Raw genomic sequence first — 21,709 nt, 5'->3', positions numbered from 1 at the left:
GATTGGTACCATTGAATGAATGGGGCTAAGCTAAATGCTATCGAAGTGTCGCACCGCACTCCAGCGCTTACGTGCACGCACACAGACGATAGAGGGATGCACCAACAATTCCCAGCCAAGGCAATAACATATTTCAATATCGAAAATGAGTAGACTATTCCCTTAATATAGACTATAGGCAATAAATATTTGTCATTATAGGTATGTTAAAAATATTCAAATACAAAGTTATAAGACACACTATTCTATATGTGACACCTTGTAGGACCTACCAGCACCATTTAAGACACTTCACCTTCACAATAGGTGAGATGTCCATTATGTTATTCACAAATAACAACAGCACTGGTGTTGTGCTTGACAGAATGGGCTTTACTTGTCAACAGCACTGGATGGAGTACGGCGAAAGATCCAGCAGGTATGAGATGTCTGACTGTGACACACTGTTCTCCTATGGTTGGCTGCCATGGTTACGATGTGCTTAAGCTGATGGAGTGATCAGTCTCTTGCAGGAGTGAGAGGGAATCGTAAAATAAATTCTGTCCAGTCTATACATACTGAAGGAATTCATGTACAGGTACATCACGTGACATACGTCATTATAACATCAAGTATAGCACAAGTGTGTAAAGACGGACATCACAAAAAAGCATGCTGTACTTTGCCATAAATTGTTGTCCTTAATAATTCCTCATGTGAAATAAAGATGTGCTAATTTGTATCCAAAATTTAAAGGAAAGTATTATTTTTATTTCTAAATGACTGCAGGCTCCGTTTGCCAAAAAGTTGAATTATAGGATTCACCGACAGTTAAACATGAACCCTTAAATACGCCATAGCTCTTTATTGTGAACACCCAACACTGAATCTACATAGGCAGCAGCCTATTGAGGTAGCATTATAACCATCATAATCTTATTTTGCTAACATAATTATGTTGGCTACCCTCTGGTGTAGCATTTGCATAGGGGGGTAAGTCTTTAAAGCTTCAAATGCTGTCTCTGTAGGCAGCTCGGTAGGCTTTGGAACGGAGCAAATGCAAACAGTTTTCACAGGCGCAGTCACAAATAGATTTGCCATTTATATGCCATCTGCATTCAGATGAACTGCGCGTTATAGACATTTCAGGCCAGACAAAACAGAAGATCAATGGTAAAGCTCTTCATTGACGAAATAAGACAATAGTGAATGAGCACCCTGGGCATCTGTTTTATTAGTCAACCGACCACATATACAAAGCGGAGATGCTACAAGCTTTCTTTATCTGTGGAAAAGACTGTGTGACGGGGACACTTCCAGAGCGAATGCTGTGCAGTGGTCACGTCCTCTGTGGAGCTGCTTTGTGTAACGTCAACTTGATGAACCACAACACTAAAAGGGTGGAGGGGTAGTCAATAGTTTTTACAACAGAGATCGCTAATTAGCAAGTCTGAGCCGAAGATGTGCAGCCCATTTACTAACTGTCCGATGTGCACAGCACTAAAAAGACTGATCTTCAACAAACATTTTTTTTACCTCCTCTCAGCTCTAGCTGGAATTTCGAGTTTCTTGTGTTTAATGCTATGCTAGATATTTTGAACCAGTTTGTTCTGTTTTGAGTAAGTGACATAATACTTTCATTCATTTTGAATAGACAAACATTCTGATCCCATTTAGTGGCGGCCTGTGCGTCATGTGAACCTACGTGCATCAAAATACGTGCCTGATGCACACGCATTGGAAGGGTTTATGATAAAAGAGACACTCACGTTCACAAAATACCCGCAATATACTCACTTAACACTAAACTCCAATAACACATGAGATTTAGCGAGTATCGGGCACAGTGTTGGGGGTAATGCTTTACAGTAACGTGCATTATGTAACAATATTACTTTTTCTGAAGTAACGAGTAAAGTAACGCATTACTTTTTAAATGTACACATTAATATTTGAGTTACGTTTTCAAAAGAGTAATGCAAGTTACTTTTTTAGTTTAATTAATTTGATTAAAAAAATTATGTACTGAATTAAACTAAACGTAGTCACATTGTGCATTCTATGTGTACACACCTGTGTTTGAGTCAGAAACTGAAGGGGTTCACAGCTCAGCGCCGCGCCGTTCTAAAAAACTCGAAAACATTGCTTTCTATGAAAACATTGCTTTCACATTGCGCCGTCCAGCTACGACTCAGAAAGTTGCCTAAACCCCTGTCGTGCCACAGAGCGCCACTCACATAGTTTAACATTAGATAACATCATATTTGTCCCAAATCATTAACAATTAACATTGGCTGCTAACGTATATTTTGCATTTTGAAGTAGACGCTACCTAACAAAGCTCGCGCTATTTAATGTGCACTCTTAACACTTTAACTTACAATTGTGATATAACCAAGTTCAAATGTCCTCAATGCAAGTACATGACCCAATCTGTAAAAACCCAGCTCAAGTCAGTGGGAATCACCCAAAAATTAAACAATCCCAGAAAAATCCCGAAGTATATAGTGTTTGTTTACACAGCGAGTTTGCATTTCATTTCGATGTTATATTTAGGTGTTTAACCCATTTAAATTAAATTTGGCCCATTAGGAGCTGAAGGGGTGTAATGACTGCTTTGCAAAGAGAAGTAATTAACCGACAGAGGCTGTAATTCTTATTCTGTGGGCTATTTGGCCTGCGGCTTGGCTCCGCTGCTCTCGACAAAAGTGAGGGGTGCATGTATTCCTCCCTCCCTCGTATCTTGCGCACGTGCAGCGCATCCTGAAGAGACGGTCGCCACGGGAACCAGCAGCGGTCCAGCGCGGCTGCTAGAACGGTGATGTAATGCTCCTCACTGCTCCTGCTCATGAAGGCTGCAGTAATTTAGAAAGGGGAGGAGGGCACAAGCAGTGCGCGCGTGTGTGTGTACGTGTGTGTTTGTAGGGAGTGTTATAGCAGCAGGGTTATGCAAACCACAGCATCACTGCAGTATCGTCTTCATCTGCTTCTATATCTAGCATCTTTTCATGAAGACCACAGCAGGGGAAGCTCTATTTATATTTATATCATAGAGGTGTCAAATGGATAATTGTTCACAATTCTGGAGTTATTTCTTAAAGGACTAGTTCACAAAAAAAAATTATTCTGTCATTGTATTCGTTCTAATGATGATTTACACTCAATCACGAAAGGAAAATGTTTAAATAGGCCTATCTGTATAACAATATGGCTTCAGAAAAAAATTTATACACTGGATTATTTTCAACCCAACATTGGGTCATACCACTAGGTTGTGATTTAACATACAGTACTGTGCAAAAGTCTAAGGCCACCATCACCAGCTTTGTTGTTTTAGCAAAGTTTTAATGTCCATCCATATTTATTTTTCACTCTTTTATTAAGATAAAACAGAAAATACAGGAAATATGTACACAAAATTAAAAACAAAGCAATTTTCAGAACAAAATGTCTTCTTTAGGCATCAGTCAGTATTTAGTGTGACCTTTCTTGGCACTAAACATCTTGAGCTTTTTTAAGGAGACTGAAGTAATTCGATTAGAATTAGAAATCAGGATTTAATTATATTTAAGTTTAAGAGATCCTGCAGTTTCCTGCTATTGCTCAAGTGGAAGGGGACTTTACCCTAAATACTTGACACTTCAGCCTATACTTTTATACTGTTTTTAATACTACATACACATTTCCTGTTTTTTCTGGTTGTATTCTAATAAAGAGACTGAGAAATAGTTATATATGATCACTATACAATTGCAAAAACAACAAATCTAATGGTTGCATCATGGTGGCCTAAGACTTTTGCACAGTACTGTATGCTGGGATGTGACAGACTGAAAAGTGGCCCATTCATGATGCACATAAATGAAGTGTTACTATGAAATAGTGTTGGGACAAGACCGCCTATGCTGAGTCCGAGTCAAGAGAGAGTCTTTAAAGGGTCGAGACAGAGTCGAAACCAAGTCTGTTGGTTTTCAAATACAGTCGAGTCCGAGTCAAGACCAAGTCTTTGAGGAAGCAAGTCTAAGTCGAGACCGAGTCCTTTCGGAGTCAAGACCGAGTTGAGACCAAGACCATAAAAACATGTCAGTTTTCATATTCACGATTTAATATCACCCCAGTTAATAATCAACCGTTAGGCCTACAGACTAAGTTAGATTGGGAATTGTTTAGAGCAGTGGTTCTCAAACTGGGGGTCGTGGCCCCCAGAGGCCGAGGGGCCCTGAGATGGTGCCAGGGGGCCCCAGTTTAATGAAATTTTATAAAATACATTAATTTGTCATAAATTCTGTGTAACTAAACCTCATAAAATAAGGCTATAACCAACAGCACTACATTATATAATGTAATACACTCTAAAAACAAACGGTGCTATATAGCACCAAAAGTGGTTCTTTGCTCGTAATCATAGAAGAACCATTTTTAGTAGCATTTAGCACCGGTGAAGCACCAGTGAAGCACCTGTGTAGAACCATATAGTGCTATGTAGAACCAAATGTGGTGCTATAGTGGTGCTATATGGCCCCTATATGGTTCTACACAGGTGCTTCACTGGTGCTTCACCGGTGCTATATGGCACTAAAAATGGTTCTTCTATTGTTACGATCCAAAGCAACAGTTTTGGTGCTATATAGCACCGTTTGTTTTTTTAGAGTGTATGTTTTGTTTAATTAAAATGTTAAGTTTTGGAATATTTTATGTCACAGCCTTTGAAGGGATACACTGTACACAAGGGGGGCCGCATGCCAAAAATGTTTGAGAACCACTGGTTTAGAGGAGCAGTCTTAACGTTTTTAATATGGACTATGCTTTTACTGCCATTAAAACAATCCCTATCACATGCATCATCTTCTGCCTATTTTTCTAGAGATAAATAAATGGCTCTGATGGCAGTATCTTTGCATTGCACCATGTCTTTTTCAAAAAATTCCCATCAACATTGCATTTTATTATTATTGTTATGTGTTGTGTGTTTTTTTATATGAACATAAAAAATGCGTTGGTCTCGAGGACTCTTAAATTACGAGTCCCACTGTGGTCCGAGAATGAGTTAAGACTGAGTCTTTGAAGTAACCGAGACGAGTCAAAGCGAATTGAGCAGAAAATACTGAGACAGGACACTCCACTACCAACAATAACACAAAGGCAATAGACAGTGTTTGCACACACACCATCGTCTTTTCGTCTTTTCTTGTTTTACTTTACTGAGAACAGAAAGCTGTGGAGCCTTTTTTGTCACCATAATGTTTGATTCCTGTCCTTTGTTTTCTTGTTGTTGGTTCATTGCAAACTTTGTTGCAATGGTGGATCTGCTATTTTCCTTCATCTATCCTATAATTTTTAATGTACTGTAAATGTCGCGAATCAGTGCTGCCCTGATGACCTGGTAGAGTAATAATTTGAATAAAAAATTATTTGTGATGAGTACGCGTAGAACACGGCCATCCATGCCTAGTAGCCGCAGTCAAGTATACTTTGAGTATGCTAGAATGTTTGTGTGTAAACCAAGCAAGGTGTCACACCCGCTGCCTGTTTTCATCGTTTATCTCCCTCTGGACACAATTTCCCATGATCCTCCATGCTCCCTTCACCTGTCTTGGGTCTCCTATCATCATCCTCACCTGCCAGCTATTACCATCATCATCTCCATATAATATCATTCCGTTTTCCACTTTGTTGTGAGGTCTCTGTCGTTGCTACACTGAAAAAAATTAAGGCTGGATTTACTTAAAAATATAGTGCAACCATTTTTTTTTGTAAGTTTCACGTGGAATTTTAAGCAACTTGTGCAATTGCGTAAAATTTCATGTAAAACTTACTTAAAAAAGTGGATGTCTGTTTGTATGTTGTTATTATAATAATTAAAGTGTATCATATTCTGTGTCCTTCCGAGTTGGCAATCTACTTATTCCATGCACAAGCCTGACACAAGGGACAGCCTGAGTAGAGAAATACAATCAAATGTGTCCAACATTTCTAAGCACCATGCTACTGCCGGCTGTTTTCAAACGCTAACCAAAGTTGTTCTTTCCACATTGAGCTATTGAATAATGACTGTACTGCTACAGGTATGTTAAGTATTTTATACTCTGTTCGGTGTTGTTTTTGAATTGCAAGTGTAGGAGCAACAAATCTCAAAGTAAAGTCTCAGATGAAAGAGGTCTAAGCATCAGAGGACTATGTGTTCTGCTGTACCAAACACCACGAGCAAAACTGCCTCCAGACGCCACTCCCAAATTCTCACAGAACAAACACTTAGATCCCCAGTCTGAGCATGTTTGCGGCTCTGTTGCATTAGGAGCTCGGGACCCCCGCTTTCATAAATCATTTCTCAGCCTCGATGGAGGAGAATTTTGACAGAATCCCTGGACGCTTTTGTTTATGGAAGATTATGAAGAACAGAGGACAGCACATAAAGGCACTGAAGGTTTAACTGCTAGACTGGGCTCTGCAATCCACAAAATCACAAATCAACAGAATGGCCATACACATATATAAAGAGCTCTGGTAACATGACTTGCCAAACAGTAAACAGAAAGGGAGTGAAGAGTGGATATTAAAAAGCAGTAGTTTCGCATTTTATGAGGATTGGTTAATGGGCCTGACTGAAGGGTCATGACAATGTCAAGCTAAAGGTTTTTAAAGTGCTCCATAAATCCGCCCTAGTGGTCTGTGTAGCAAACTGAGAACAGATGATACATAAATATATACTGTATGATCAGAAAAGATCACAGTGTGTGTGAAAAGCCAAAATTTTCATCCATCCATTCAAATTTAAAACAAGGCAGAAAAACTCTTGGACTAATTTATATTTAATTTGATTCCTGACGTTGTCTCAAACCAAACTTTAAAATATTTTTAGGCCAACATAACACATGCTGTTTCTGTTTATCTCAAGGGATAGTTCACCCAAAAATGAAAATAATGTCATTAATGACTCACCCTCATGTTGTTTCAAACTCGTAAGACCTCCGTTCATCTTCAGAACACAGTTTAAGATCTTTTATACCTAGTCCGAGAGCTTGTTGACCCTTCAATGAAAATCTATGTTTGGTTTACTGTCCATGTCCAGAAATGTAATAAAAACATCATCAAAGTAGTCTATGTGAAATCGGTGGGCCAGTTAGAATTTGTTGAAGCATCGAAAATATATTTTGGTCCAAAAATAACAAAAATTAAGACTTTATTCAGCATTTGTCTTCGAAGCCCTGGGCGCACAAAAAAAACCAGCTGGGGCGCACCAGATAACACGTCAGCCGCGTTGTACGTCAGCCGCGTTGTACGTCAGCCGTGTCACTGCAATCACGTGACCGCAGTTCACAACAGACGGGGAAGAGAAGACAATACTGAATAAAGTCTTAATTTTTGTTATTTTTGGACCAAAATGTATTTTCAATGCTTCAACACATTCTAACTGACCCACTGATGTCACATTGTCTACTTTGATGATGTTTTTATTACCTTTCTGGACATGGACAGTAAAGCGTACATAGATTTTCAATGGAGGGTCAGCAAGCTCTCGGACTAAATATAAATAAATATAAATAAATAAATATAAAACATCTTAAACTGTGTTCCGAAGATGAACGGAGGTCTTACGAGTTTGGAATGACATGAGGGTGAGTCATTAATGACATTATTTTCATTTTTGGGTGAATTATCCCTTTAAGCTTGATTACTTACCGTGGGTTCACACAAGCTGCGTTTGATGCGTCAAATTTGCGTCTACCACTTCATTGGCGCGTGAAAGCCGTGCGTGAAATTCTAGTCATCGAAACATTCATGTGGAAATTCGCGCCATGGGAGGGGCTTATGCTACTCCGCTTGCTTACACAGTGCGTTTTTCCGCCAAAGTTAAAATTTTTCAACTTGCGCATTTCCTGCGGCAAGGCTCAATTGGCACCATTCGCGCAAACTAGACGCGCGAATGAGGCGGAATCGCGTCTACCGTGCCGCACTAAATGCCTCATTCGTGCCTCGAGACCTCCAGACGCACGTCAATGCGTCTTCACATTGACTTAACATTGAAATCACTCGCGCTTAACGACTCTACCGCGGGTGGTCTGAACGCAGCATTATATAGTGTATTACATCCTACATATATCCAAAGAAGTCTTTACTTTTATCAGATTTATAAAAGACAGATCAGCTGTACCGATTCTTTCCGAATAAACCCGACCCCCTTGAGACGTAACACGGGTGGAGCGAGTCATGAGCAAGCAACAAACACAAAACATTATCCCACTATCTCTGGATAACTTATGATTCACTACATGTTCGCGCCATTTACATTAACGCACCAATTGCCAACCAAACACCAACATTTGATGCAGTTTTACTTACTACCTTCGACTCATGACCCGGTGGGGAACAAAACAACAACACTTCGATTGAGACTTTGATTTATCTAAATCCCCCTCATCTCCCATCAAATGTCACCCTGCCTATACAGACAATATAAACTAAAGGTTTGGCCAGGGCAGAAGACCAGCTAAACCAGTAAACCAACTAAATATTATGATGTCCAACTGAGACCAGCAAACTCAAGGAGTTCCTTGAAGTCGGCAGAGACTTCAGCCTCTATAACACCTGGTACAGTAACCGAAGGTTGCATTCACCTATTCACTGATAAACTGTTTGTGTGTGTGTGCTTCTTACAAACGCTGTGTTTGATATTGTGGTTACCTTGTACAGCCTGGAGCTTGTGAGTCTGTATGATGATACAGAGTTGGAGCACAAGTTGAGGGGCGCTCTCTAGGAACGTAGCCAGCAGGTGGAGCATGCTGACATCGGCATACTCGTACACCATTCTCCAGTAAAACCTCCAGCTGTCATTATCTCCGCTTTGCCTGCTCCTGATGCCCAGGTAGATGGCGTGGAAGTACCTGCAGAAGACACAAACAAAGCCATTTACAGTAAAAGTCACTTTCTCACTGAACTCCCGCTGAACTCCAAGTAAAAAGCAAACATCAACGTCTGCAGATTTTGCCTCTAAACGATAAAAAAAAAAAAAAACTGGAGCGGACTGATCACGGTTTTGAGAAAATTCTCACTGTGAGCTGTGAATCCAGAATAAAATCGGAGCATCCAAATTTGATTTCACTCATCGATTTCACATTGATCTCAATCTTTGACATGACCTTACTTAATAATATAAAGGTTATTTTTCACAAACTGTTCTTTGCATTATATAGGATTAATTTGTAGAACAGTAATCACTTTTTACAATTTTGCTATGATTTTAAATGACTATGGAAATGCTATGTTAAATACTTTGTTGCAAATACAAATAATCTGTAAATAATAAATATAAATAGATCTAAATAATATCTATGTATCTAAATAGATATAAATATAAATAGCGATAGCGATAGAAAGAATACATATGTCAAGCAATGTAATAATCTAAGGGCTCAGTCACACCAAAAGCGTTTATGGCAGTTGCAGGCGCCTTTTTTGAATGATATTCTATGGGCAGGGCGCGTTTGCGCGCTGTTTATGCGCGCCTAGCGCCTTGCGGTTTTCTGCCGCCTGCTGCGCACGCGTTTTTGAAGGAGCACTGAGAGCGGAGAAGCGCCTGACGTCATTCGCGTCTTCCATTGTCCAATCGAATGAGGGGAGAGGCGGGCCTTACGTTGTGGTGAGGGAAGTTTACAGTTGCTTTAAAGAACCGGACTCCACTCGCTCACTCTCTCCTGCGTGTTTGTGCACCTCTCACCCTCAAACAAGGTCAGAGCAAGCGTCCTCTTTTTAAAGTTTCTGCTAATATGACAGTTAACAGCAAAAGAGCGCTCACCCTTCAATATTTGATTGACAAGACAGCTGACTCGGTGGTTGCTTAGCAATATGAAAAGCCGCGCCGCACTGCTCTTTTTTTAAAAAAGGCAGTGCGTCGCGCCTTGCGTTTGCAAGCGTTTAAAGCGCTTTTGGTGTGACTGGCCCCTAAAGAAGCCTGTTGCATGTGCAACAGTTCAAGCATTACCTATGTGAGTTTAGTGCATCACCGTTTCTCAATCTGAAGTCATTATGTTTTAATATCTGAGCTATTTTCATCATCAGACATAACAACTAAACAAAGCTTTGACTGGAAAAGAAGTTGAGCAGCACAGCCTGTCACAGACAAAAACATCTATATATCAGTACAAGCAATTGCTACATCTTTTTAACAAACCATGTGTCATCTGCTAATGGACTTGTTGAGAATCTAGCACATCAGCCTTTTGTAAAGGTTTCCCTGTCTGTGAGTGTGCGGATCTGGGTTTAGTGTGTTGTTCCTGGAAAGCAATTGCAATGCCCTGACCTTGACAGCAATCCAGCCAAAACAGACACACACTTTCATTTAAACACACTTATTCTCTCGCCCCCGATATTCATATACAGGAATTTAAGTGCACTGTATTCCCGTTGTTCTTGCATTAACAGGGGGATCCCCAAAACCCACAAAGTTAATGGCAATAAAATTATTTGACTGAGTGTGAGGATCAGCTATAAAATAAAGTGTTAGATGCTTATGAGGATGATTTGCATGTTTTCTCATTGATTTCTTTGAGAGTGGCTGCTGCCCACACTGTCTACCAGATTCTCTCTGCACTCGGATTATTTGTATGCAAAGAACGCTTTTATAGTACAGCACTTGCAGACTTCAATTAATTCACTGGCAATTCATTTACAAGAAAAAGATCTAACTTGTAGACAAAATGGGGCAATGCTTTGAGGTAAATGTAAATTTTATTCACATCACAATAAAACAGAATGCTTTTCTTTTTAAAAGTATCTAAGAAGGGATCTTTACATCAATGCCATAGTTTAGTAGGAAATGCCTTGACTTGTTTTAACATGTTACACTTGACATGTGAAGGAACCCTTAATCGTTTAAATTAAAAATCAAACGAATATGAAACAAAGTGAATAAAAATCTTTCTGCGGGCCAGATTATGTTATATTGTTGAAAGGTGCCGCGGGCCGCAGAGAAGGGAAGGGCGGGCCGGGAGTTTAAAACCACTGCCATAGAAAAACTACTTTTCTTTTTCCAAAAAAAAAAAATGTAGTCATAAAATCTTTTTTAGCGTTTTTTAGTCTGAAAAACCTTTTAACAAAGAATCCTTTATGCACCAGAAAGGCTATGGATGTTAAAAGTTTTTTATTTACTCTTATGAAAAATAAGTTCAAGTGTGCTGTAAGTGTACTACTTTAAAACTTAAAATTATACCTTCAGTTGACTTTTTATGTACTTTCAAGGAATATTGTTACGTACTTACAGAAATATTACCCGCAGAAGACCTTTATTAACCCCTTGAAGTTGTGTGGATTACTTCTGTGGGTTGTTTTTTTAACCTATTGTTGTCTTAAATATCAAAATGTTCTGTGTTAATTTAACCCACTGGCTGGGTTTGTCTCTTTTTGACCCAACGCTGGGTTGAAAATAACCTGGCATTTTTTAAAGATAGATACGAGATATGGTCATCAATCTTTCTCTGAATGCTCAAAATTACCCTGTGATTTACTTACCCTCTTTTTTCAGATGAGCGCATTTGGAGTCATTTTAATAAATGTCCTTGTTTTTCCAAGCTTTATAATGGTAGAAAACAGGGATCAGGGAACAGCATTCATCCTTTACAGATGTTATCCACATGCCTTCAAGGGGTTAACAGTACATTCACATGGCGTGTCAGCATTAGCACTTCACATTTATTTTGAATGGGTGACGTCATGCGTTGCCAAACTGAGTTGTGGATCCTTCAGCATCGCGTGACTGCCGTTGCTCGCTGCAGAAGTTGAACATTTCTGAACATTTCAAGGGCCAACGTGTGTGTCAGCCAATCAGATCGCATTATGCAAATTAACCTAGTGCAGAGCCAGCCAATTACGTTTACGTCAGACGTCTTTCGTGTTTGTACACCTCTCACCCTCAAACAAGGTCAAAGCAAAGAGGACAGATTTTGGTTTTAAGAGTGGCAACCACATACTACATCCAAATTCACTTCTGAAAAATGTAGGCAGGTTGTTTCATATAACCTAAAATCTGCATGCAGGCCTGTTATTTTAACATGCCTACTGAGCATTAGTAAAGTGTTCTAGATGTGTCATACTAGATATTCATCCAATCAAAACCCTGACCTATTTTGTGATACAATCTTGACAGTGTAGGCCTAGTTTAGCAATTGATCCAGATTCTCAACAGATAACAAGCAATGCTCAACACTAGACATGACGAGTTGCTGGAGCTCTCAAATAAAACCAGAAAGTGTACTTCATCCAAAGGCACAAGTTAAAACTGGATTTATTATCCACGCTATTTCCAAAAGGACTAAAATGTCAAATAAAGCAGCCAGGAAATGTTTTCTGGGTGTACACCAGTATTGAGTGACTCAACCATTTTGACCGCAGTACCGCAGTCCTTTTGCACAGAGCAGCAGGGTCGCGGTACGATCTTCTGGCTGACCTTAAAAATGGGCGACTGTCCAGCTTCTTTATCAGATAAGTGGGCTTCAGAAGGGCCTGCATGAAGATACGCTGTCTCCTGACATTTCTGCCACTTACCCTAAAGGCCATGCAGAGAAAGTCTCTTATATGGTTTGGATTTCAGATAAGCCACAAGCTGTCTCTGTTTCTGCGATATGTATCCCTTTTATTCACTGTCCATCTGAAACAGTCGGCCCAAGAGGTTTGACGGGCCTCTGCATCGTAAAGACAGATGTTTGGATTATATTTGCAATGACAAATCAGATGGAACAATTGCTTAAGGAAGTCATGATGAATCATGCACAAATTTATACCACATGGCATCCAAAGACCAACAAAGTATTAATCTGACATTAAATACATTACTGAAATTTGATATTTATAGAAATGACGTCATTCTGTACAGACCACATGTCTGTTTGTAATGTGCAGTTTGAAGCTGTTGTTCTGATCAGGCTGATCTGAGGTCTGTAGCTATAAAGTGCCTTTTTTCAGACAACATGCTTTCTTATCCTCCGGACATTTCTCTTCTTCACTTCGGTCTAGCGGTCTCTTCTACATCACTGTCTCATTTAAACTCCCCAACCATTACCCCTACTGGCCATCACACATACACAAGTGCACAGTCCCTTGGCACAGCAGAAAGCTCAATGTTTTCCTAACCTGTCAATCAGGTGGTGGAAAACGTCCCTGTGAGAGTGCTGAGGATCATTTGTACTGTTGTTGTCAGAAGTTGCATCATGTTTTCAGAGCTAACTGCACCAATCACATAACACAAGCTAAAGCAATACCATGCATGATCTTTAAAATCGAACGTAACAACTTAAATAAAAAATCATTATTATAATCTTGTTAAAGTAAAAAAGAAACAGATTATGAACATAAAAGGCATAATATGCATTTTCATTGCTATAGTCGCTAAACAAAAACAACGGTCGCAGCATGATCATGTTTTTAAAACGTGGGATGATGGGAGAAGTCTTGACCTTTAATGTCAATAGGACTTCATCTGACAAAACTCATAAATCATGTTTGTAGATGGCGTATGCAAACTACTACTACTACACAGATCAATTGGCCTGTGACATCAAACTATTACGAGAGTGATTTAAAAGCAATACTCTCATGATAGTTTGATATCATTTTCCGATCAATCTCCACAGTGCAACATGAACTCAAACACATCCATTGGTTTGAAGCAAAAGCAGAAACATTCCCCTAGATTTAAACATTGTAAACCATTTGGGATAATGTAAGTACACATGTGAATTTTGTTTAATAATTTTTGGACATTTTAATGCAAAAAAAAGTACATATTGTGCCTTTAATGCAGTTTGCATTAAAATGAATAGACCGTGTGCAAGCCTAAATAAACTGACAACATTGCTGTGTAAAATCTGTCAAATTAAAAGTAGATTTAAAGGAAAACACCTATATTTTTCAATATTTTACTATGTACTTACCACAACTTCGATGAATTTTCAATGTGTGCACTTAATTTTGTACAGTGCGTTGTGAATGTGTTAGCATTAGCCTAGCCCCATTCATTCCTTAGGATCCAAACAGGGATTAATTTATAAGCGACCAACACTTCCATGTTTTCCTTATTTAAAGACTGTTACATGAGTAGTTACACGAGTTTGAGTTTACTCGCTTCATTCATGCAGAAATTTGCGTCATGGGAGGGGCTTCTGCGACTCCGCACGCTTCCTGCAATGACGTCACTACTAGAGCAAGCTCCTGATTGGTTAACGCGGCAAAGTTACAAAATTTTCAACTCGCGTGTTTGCCGCGGCAACGCTCAATTTGCCATTCGCGCAAACTAGACACGTGAATGAGGTGGAATCGCATCTCCGCGCTGCGCTAAACGCCTCATTCGCGACCTCCAGATGTACATCAACGCGTCTTCAACATTGACTTAACATTGAGATCACTCGTGCTTGACGCCTCTACCGCGGCTGGTGTGAACGCAGCATTAGACTGTTTCTCAATATGCGATCTTGCGTCCTTGTGTTCTTGCTCTATATCATCATTAATCATCGAAGTTCAATTCCAATTCTCAAGAACACAAGTACAGTGGATGCATGAAAATACCCAGATGTGTTCTTGCTATCGAGGACGCATCGAGTGCAGACTTTACTCCCCAGAAGTCATTGTGGTGGAGGTCAGGTGACCAACAGGAAGATTGCGCACATCTTAAATCTCACACGTGCATTGTGTGTTCTCGCGACCTTCTGAGTTCGTTCTTCCAAGGACGCCTGGCAAGACCGATCTCCACAAGAACACAAGTCCGTTCTTTGAATTGAGAAATAGTTTGCAGCACTTCGACCTCAGCGCGCAGTAACATCATCACTCCTGACTACTCCCCCCCTCGCTCAAACTTCTGTAAATATTACTGCGCCCGAGGTCGAAGTTCTGCAAACTAAGTGCTCATCCGCCATACAATATAGTTTATATTTTTATCCGCTTAAAAAAATCACCACGTTTTATTTTGTGCCACCATACTTACTCGTGTAGTCATGTAACAGTCTTTAAATAGAGAAAACATGAAAGTGTTTGGTGGCTTCTAAACTCATCCCTGTTTGGATCCTAAGGAATGAATGGGGCTAGGCTAAATGCTAACACATTCACAACGCGCTGTACAAAGATTAACTGCACACTTTAAGCAATTTAAAAAAAAGATGAATTGCACACATTGAAAAAAGATAGGTCAGAACATAGTAAAATATTGAAAAATGTTGGTGTGTTCCTTTAATCAAATTATCCCAAATATTTAATAAACAAACACATTTTATAAGTCATTCTTCAGAAATCAGCCATGGTTTTTCGTAAAGAAATTTTGTGTCTCACATAAAGCTCTCTCTCCTAAACCCGAATTCCCAGGAGTTTGAGCATTACCGGTTTACTGAACATCCCCCAAATCATGGGACTGCCACTCACAGGACAGGATACAAAAGAAAACACAGTGACAGGATCTGTGGCCTCTAGGTTTGCCTATTTCAGGCAGCGCTGACCGCGGAATGAACCCTCTATAGTACACTTACATTATGAATGGGGATCAGGTCATTGTTTATTCATAACAGTTCGATTAAGGTTCCAGAGACTCTACTTATGCACACTACACACATGTGCAAGACACAAGGTTAATACTCATGAAAGTACTTTCTCTTAAAAATGTATTATATATATATATATATATATATATATATATATATATATATATATATATATATATATATAAATTATATTTAAAATGTATGTAAGGCATTTTCATAGCTTCTTTGAATGTATCCTGCATGCTTTTGCAGCCCATTTGCTACTACAGGAAACACAGCGGCAGGCAACATTTTAAGGGAAACAGCTAGATGAGGCACATTTTTACAACAGAATGGTTTCTAACTTGCTATGGCTGATCTGGTTTACATTGTATCTGATACAGTCAAATCTTGCTTCCTCTTCAAACACACCTGTAGCATCACTACATACAGCACTACAACTCACGGGTGGTCTTTCATTGAGATTCAGAGGGAAGAAGTTCAATCAATGAGGCTGCACAGGTCCGTCATGCTATGCAATCCTACAGAGCTCAATGCACTAAAGGCATACGTACTACTGGAGTAACTCTCAAACACTACTGGAGTAACGTTGGTTTATACGCTGCTGAGGTTATTGAGTGATATGCATTTCAAGGCAGACTCTTCACGCCTGAAAGAACTTGACCTGTTAATGGCAACAGAAGAAGAGTCAGTCAGAAACAGGATTTTGCTTTTACAGCGGCGGGCGCGTGGGACTGCTTGAGTGACAGTCGCAGACAACCTGCAGGCCATCCAAGGAAACACGTCTGCTCTTTCGATCCGGTTGCTAAGCGCCATGGGTCCACATGCCTCCAGAGAGCTGTGCAACCAGAGTGGATAATGCTGTGCCAGTCCCAACCCACAAAAACTTTAGAAAGTAAGTGCAAGTTTAAAAAAGCACAGGGGCTTATTGATTTATTGCCGACCAATACCGTATACTAGTGTTTAAATGCAATTTGCTGGCACTCGAGGGGAAAAGCAAAAATAACAAAAAAAAGTAACGAATGTGATGGTGATTTAACAGCCATCATCACTCATACAAGAGAAAGATTACACTTACAGCAATATGCTGGCGATGCATGGAACGATGCCTGATCCGCTCCAACTCACTGTAAAGTAATATCAGTATCACTGTGTAGGCAACGTGCTGTCACACAATGGCAGATGGACGGATGCCATGTCTCTGATGGCATAGATAGAGAGACGGTTGAATATCAGAAGAAGAGGACGTGTGTCTGGTTTATGGCGTTCCACTCCGAATGCGTGGCTTTATTCAACGGTCACCGAGATTCGTGCAATGGATTAGGAATCAAGGTTGTATTTTTTGTTTGAAGCATAAGGCCTTTTGACCTTGTTGCTTCTTTGACTGTGTGAAAGAGGAATCTAAGACACTTCAGATATATGCCGCATTTCGCGCGTAGTTGGATGCTTGAACATTTGAGAGTGAAATTCTAGCCATTCGAGACATTCACATGGAAATTCGTGCCATGGGAGGGGCTTCTGCAACTCGGCTGAGACTCCGCTCGCTTCCTGTAATCACGTCACTACTACGGCAAGGTCCTGATTGGTTAACGTGCCGTGGAAATCCGCAGAAGTTCAGATTTTTAAACTTGCGCGTTTCCCGCAGCAACGCTCAATTCGCGCCGCGCCTACAGTGCGTACCGCACCGCAGGATGCCTAATCGCGTCTTTGCATTGACATAACATGTAAATCACCCGTGCTTGCTGCCTCTACCATGTCTGGTGTGAACCCTGCATTACCGTGGGTTCACACCAGGCGCGTTTGAGGCATCAAATTCGTGTCTACCGCATCTAGTTTGCCGCTTGAACATTTTGAGTTTACTCGCTTCATTTGCGTGTGAAATTCTAGTCATCAAGACATTCACGTGGAAATTCGTGTCATGGTAGGGGCTTCTGCAACTCCGCTCACATCCTGTAATCACGTCACTACTAGAGCAAGCTCCTGATTGGTTAACGTGGCACGTTTTTCCACCAAAGTTCACATTTTTCAACTCGCCTGTTTGCCGCGGAAATGCTCAATTCGCGCCATTCGTACCGCGCCCCAGGATGCTTAATCGCGTCTTTGCATTAACTTAGCATGTAAATCACTCATGCTTGCCGCCTCGACCACGTCTGGTGTGAACCTGCATTACCGTGGGTTCACACCAGGCGCGTTTGAGGCATCAAATTCGTGTCTACCGCATCTAGTTTGCCGCTTGAACATTTTGAGTTTACTCGCTTCATTCACACGTGAAATTCAAGTAATCGAGACATTCACGCGGAAATTCGCGTCATGGGAGGGGCTTCTGCGACTCCGCTCGCATCCTGTAATCACGTCACTACTAGAGCAAGCTCCTGATTGGTTAACACGCCACGTTTTTCCACCAAAGTTCACATTTTTACACTCGCGCGTTTGCCGCGGAAACGCTCAATTCGCACCATACGCGTGAACTAGACACGCGAATGAGGTGTTTAGCGTGGCACGGTAGATGCTATTTCGCCTCATTCAGGCTTCTAGTTCGTGCATTTGGCGCGAATTGAGCGTTTCCGCGGCAATACGCGCGAGTTGAAAAATTTGAACTTTGGCGGAAAAATTTGCCGCGTTAACCAGTCAGGAGCTTGCTCTAGTAGTGACGTGATTACAGGATGCGAGCGGAGTCGCAGAAGTCCCTCCCATGACGCGAATTTTTGACCTCCAGACACATGTCAACGAGTCTTAACATTGACTTAACATTGAAATCACTCGCGCTTGACGTCTCTACCGCAGCTGGTGTGAACGCAGCATTAGAATGAGCTTCAACGTAAAATGGTGAATATTATTAGAACGGTTAAATTTGAATGCCACATAAAAGAGACCAGAATGAATTTCCATACTGGTCAATGCTGGTTTGATGCTGGTACACCAGTAGTACCTGTAAAATAAGTGTTCAGCTAATTACAAATACATGGAAAACCAACAAAGAATCTAAAGAACGGCATATGCTAAACATACTAAAATGTAAAATGCCACTTTAGATTTACTTTTTCACTTACTGCATCCCATTATTAAGTTGCCTGCTTTTTGGATCAGCCTTCGTGTCTGTGATGCCTTCAAATTCTGCCTCCACAGGCAGCTCGATGGGTTTCGAAATAGATACCCACAAAATGAAATGTCTTAAACCATAGATAAAACTCTAGTATGGCAGCAGACATAAGTTTAGATTGAAAAACTAAACTTCCACACGGCCCACGGGGCCGACAGCAGACAGGAAGCCAAAACTCAATGTACTTACACAGCTGCCCAGAGCCTATGCTGTGATGAATGTCTGCTGCCCGGCTGCCAACAGAGACCGACTCGTTCCAAATCAATTGAACCTTGTTATTCAACAATTATGCCGGGCTTTTTTGCGGCACGATGATGGAAAGAAGGTCACTGGCACACGGCATAATAAATACAGACCGGCTCTGAATATTGCTTTGTACTATATTCCCGACACTGCCCATCTTTCCTGCATTTACCAGCCAGGGCAGCGACATAAGTCAAAAGCTTATAAGCAGAACTGCAGCTACCAAGAATTTTATGCTAGAAAAATTTACATGAGTGACAGCAACATTCCTCTGGCTCCGAAAATGAGCAAAGACTATACGGATGGATGCGCTGCAGGTTCGATGCGATACCATGGGAATTTAATTATTAAGCTCATGATAGATTCACAATAAACATTCAATTCATTATAATTTATCCACACACCCCTGAGATAATTTGATCAAATGTGATTTGGTTTTAAGGGCTCGTACTTGTGATGATAACCTGTAATTAAGAGATTAAAAATGAGAGCAGGTAGTTGTGCTGTTTAAAATAAGCCTTAAATGCACAAAAAGCCTACATGAGATTGTGGAAAACAAACTGGGATGCGCAAACTGGGATCAGACAGAAAGCTATCCATCAGCAGTCATTGACAGTCACAGAAGCATGTGATTCAGTGAAGATCAAACGATGTCAGTTGAGCATCACGTGAAAAGTGTGACGTCTTGGCAGTGCCTTGTTACCATGGTGCTGTTCTTGAGTGAGGGAGAGAGAAAGTGAGATGGAGAAAATAAAAGCGAGAAGAATGGAATAGGGAGGGAGAAAAATGAGACTGACAGGCACTACACCCACAGTGACCAAACGGATCTCAGAGCAGGGGCTGATGGGCAGTCTGCAAGATTTGATGCATGTAGAGGTGGTGTTTTCAAGCTAAACTGTTTAGAGACAGTGAGTAAGGACTTCCTCGACCATAACTCGTGTTCTCTCTATGGCTATGTTCACACTGCAAATCAGACCCAGACTACTTTCATGTGTGGTATATATATATATATACTAAATTGCATATGTATCGGTATTGCAGTGCGAAACGCCCATGTTGCATTTCATCCGGCTTTTACATCATTGAAATGACCTTGTAAACAAAACCAAAGATATGATTAGGCCCATCATACATATCTAAGACTGGGTACGCAGCACGTATGTAGCCCGTCATGTGTGTGGTTCATAATTTCAAAATATGTGTTCTGCGTGTCGAGTGATCCTATGGGCATCACGTGTTTTGTCAAAATATGTGCCTGCTGCAGACGCGTCTAAAGGGTTTATGATAAAAGAGACGCTCGCGTGTGCCAGATACTCGCATAATCTCATGCGTAATCAGAGTTTACTGTTAAGGGAGTGTCTTGGGTGTATTTTGTGAACGTGAGCGTCTCTTTTATCATAAACGATTTTGACGTGTGGCAGCAGGCACTTATTTTGACAAAACACATGATGCACATGGTTCACATGACGCAACAAACACATATTTTGAAAACACAAGCAACACGCATGACACTCCGAACACATATTTTGAATTTGCACCCCTCGGATGAGCAATCATGAGCCCCCACTGGTACGCAGAATTGTTTCTCTTATATAGAAATATGATGTTTATTGTAAAATATGTTCTATATGGTATTACTGTTCTCATGTACATAACGATTTGAAATCGACAATGTATTGTGTTTTTGTGTACAGCACCATGAGCCAAATTTCAATGACCTATTTTTTCACAAGCTTGCAGAGAATGGTTTACCAAAACTAAGTTACTGGGTTGATCTTTTACATTTTCTAGGTTGATAGAAGCACTGGGGACCCAATTATAGCACTTAAACATGGAAAAAGTCAGATTTTCATGAAATTGTCTCCTTTAAACTATGTTTGTTTTAAAGTTTTCGGTATACAGTTGCATTTGGTGTGAATTGTTGCGTAACAGCAGCTTTGTAGTTTCCATGATGCCCAGCAACTGCTGCACACGCAAATGAAGAGATAAATGAATAATCACTGTGCCGTATAAAAGCAGGAATAAATGGTTGAATAAATGCAGTAACATTACAATGATACCACTGCTGCTGGTTTCATTTTGAATGCTTTGTGTTTAGTTAATGTAGGTCAGTTAAAACTTTTTTGCTCAACTTTCTTAAAGTCGCTATGAAACGGAAGTAGCGATTGCCTTATTTTCCCCGTGGTGACGTATATCCGAATGAAACGGCTTTTGAGATGAAATAAGGCAGGGCTGGATTTGAATTTGTCCATCGAGATCTGATTGGATCGTTTGAAGTTGGGTCGTGTTGCTAATTGCTAATCGCTGCGATCCTCTCCCGGACCCCGCCCACCTGCCATACTTTTGACCGGAAGTGAAGAGAGATCGTTTTGAGGAGGGGAGGAGATTTACATTTTTGATTAAAGATTATGAGCACACACGAATTTTTTAAAAATAATGAAGCTCACAGATAAGTCATTTGTTAATAATCCCACAATATTAAAAATATATATATATAGTTTTTCATTTCAATTTCATTGCGACTTTAAAAATTGTACAAATGCCAAAAGTAAACAGCACAATTTAGACGAAAGTTAAATACAAAACAAAGTTTAAGGCCCAGTTTCACAGACAAGACATTTAAGTAGCTTTAATAAATGTGACTTTAAAAAAACTTTACTGGTGTGCATCTTGAGATGAAACAATGGCACTGATATATCTTAAGATATGTCAGTTAAGACTGCTCAAATATGCATTTTAGTTTGGGACTATATAGGCTTGTCTGTGAAGCTGGTCCAAAATGCCTTTATGATAAGATATATGAATTCACTGCAGAAAATAAATACTAACAAGGGAATGGTTTATAACGAATCCTTAACAAGAATACTTAAAG

At 40.2% G+C, this 21,709-nt stretch overlaps 1 protein-coding gene across 1 annotated transcript in view; it reads right to left on the bottom strand.

Annotated features, from left to right (window-relative positions):
- xkr4 (XK related 4) overlaps positions 1-21,709 on the bottom strand; it is a 54,509-nt gene that overhangs the window by 4,984 nt on the left and 27,816 nt on the right. The window contains exon 2 of the mRNA XM_055202087.2: positions 8,662-8,861. Within this exon, the coding sequence (XP_055058062.2) occupies positions 8,662-8,861 (200 nt within the window). The remainder of the gene's footprint in view (positions 1-8,661; positions 8,862-21,709) is intronic.

This window comes from Misgurnus anguillicaudatus, chromosome 2 (assembly GCF_027580225.2).
Source record: "Misgurnus anguillicaudatus chromosome 2, ASM2758022v2, whole genome shotgun sequence".
Taxonomy (NCBI): Eukaryota; Metazoa; Chordata; class Actinopteri; order Cypriniformes; family Cobitidae; genus Misgurnus; species Misgurnus anguillicaudatus.
The sequence above is the reverse complement of the archived record's forward strand: the minus strand, read 5'-3'. Positions and strand labels throughout refer to the sequence as shown.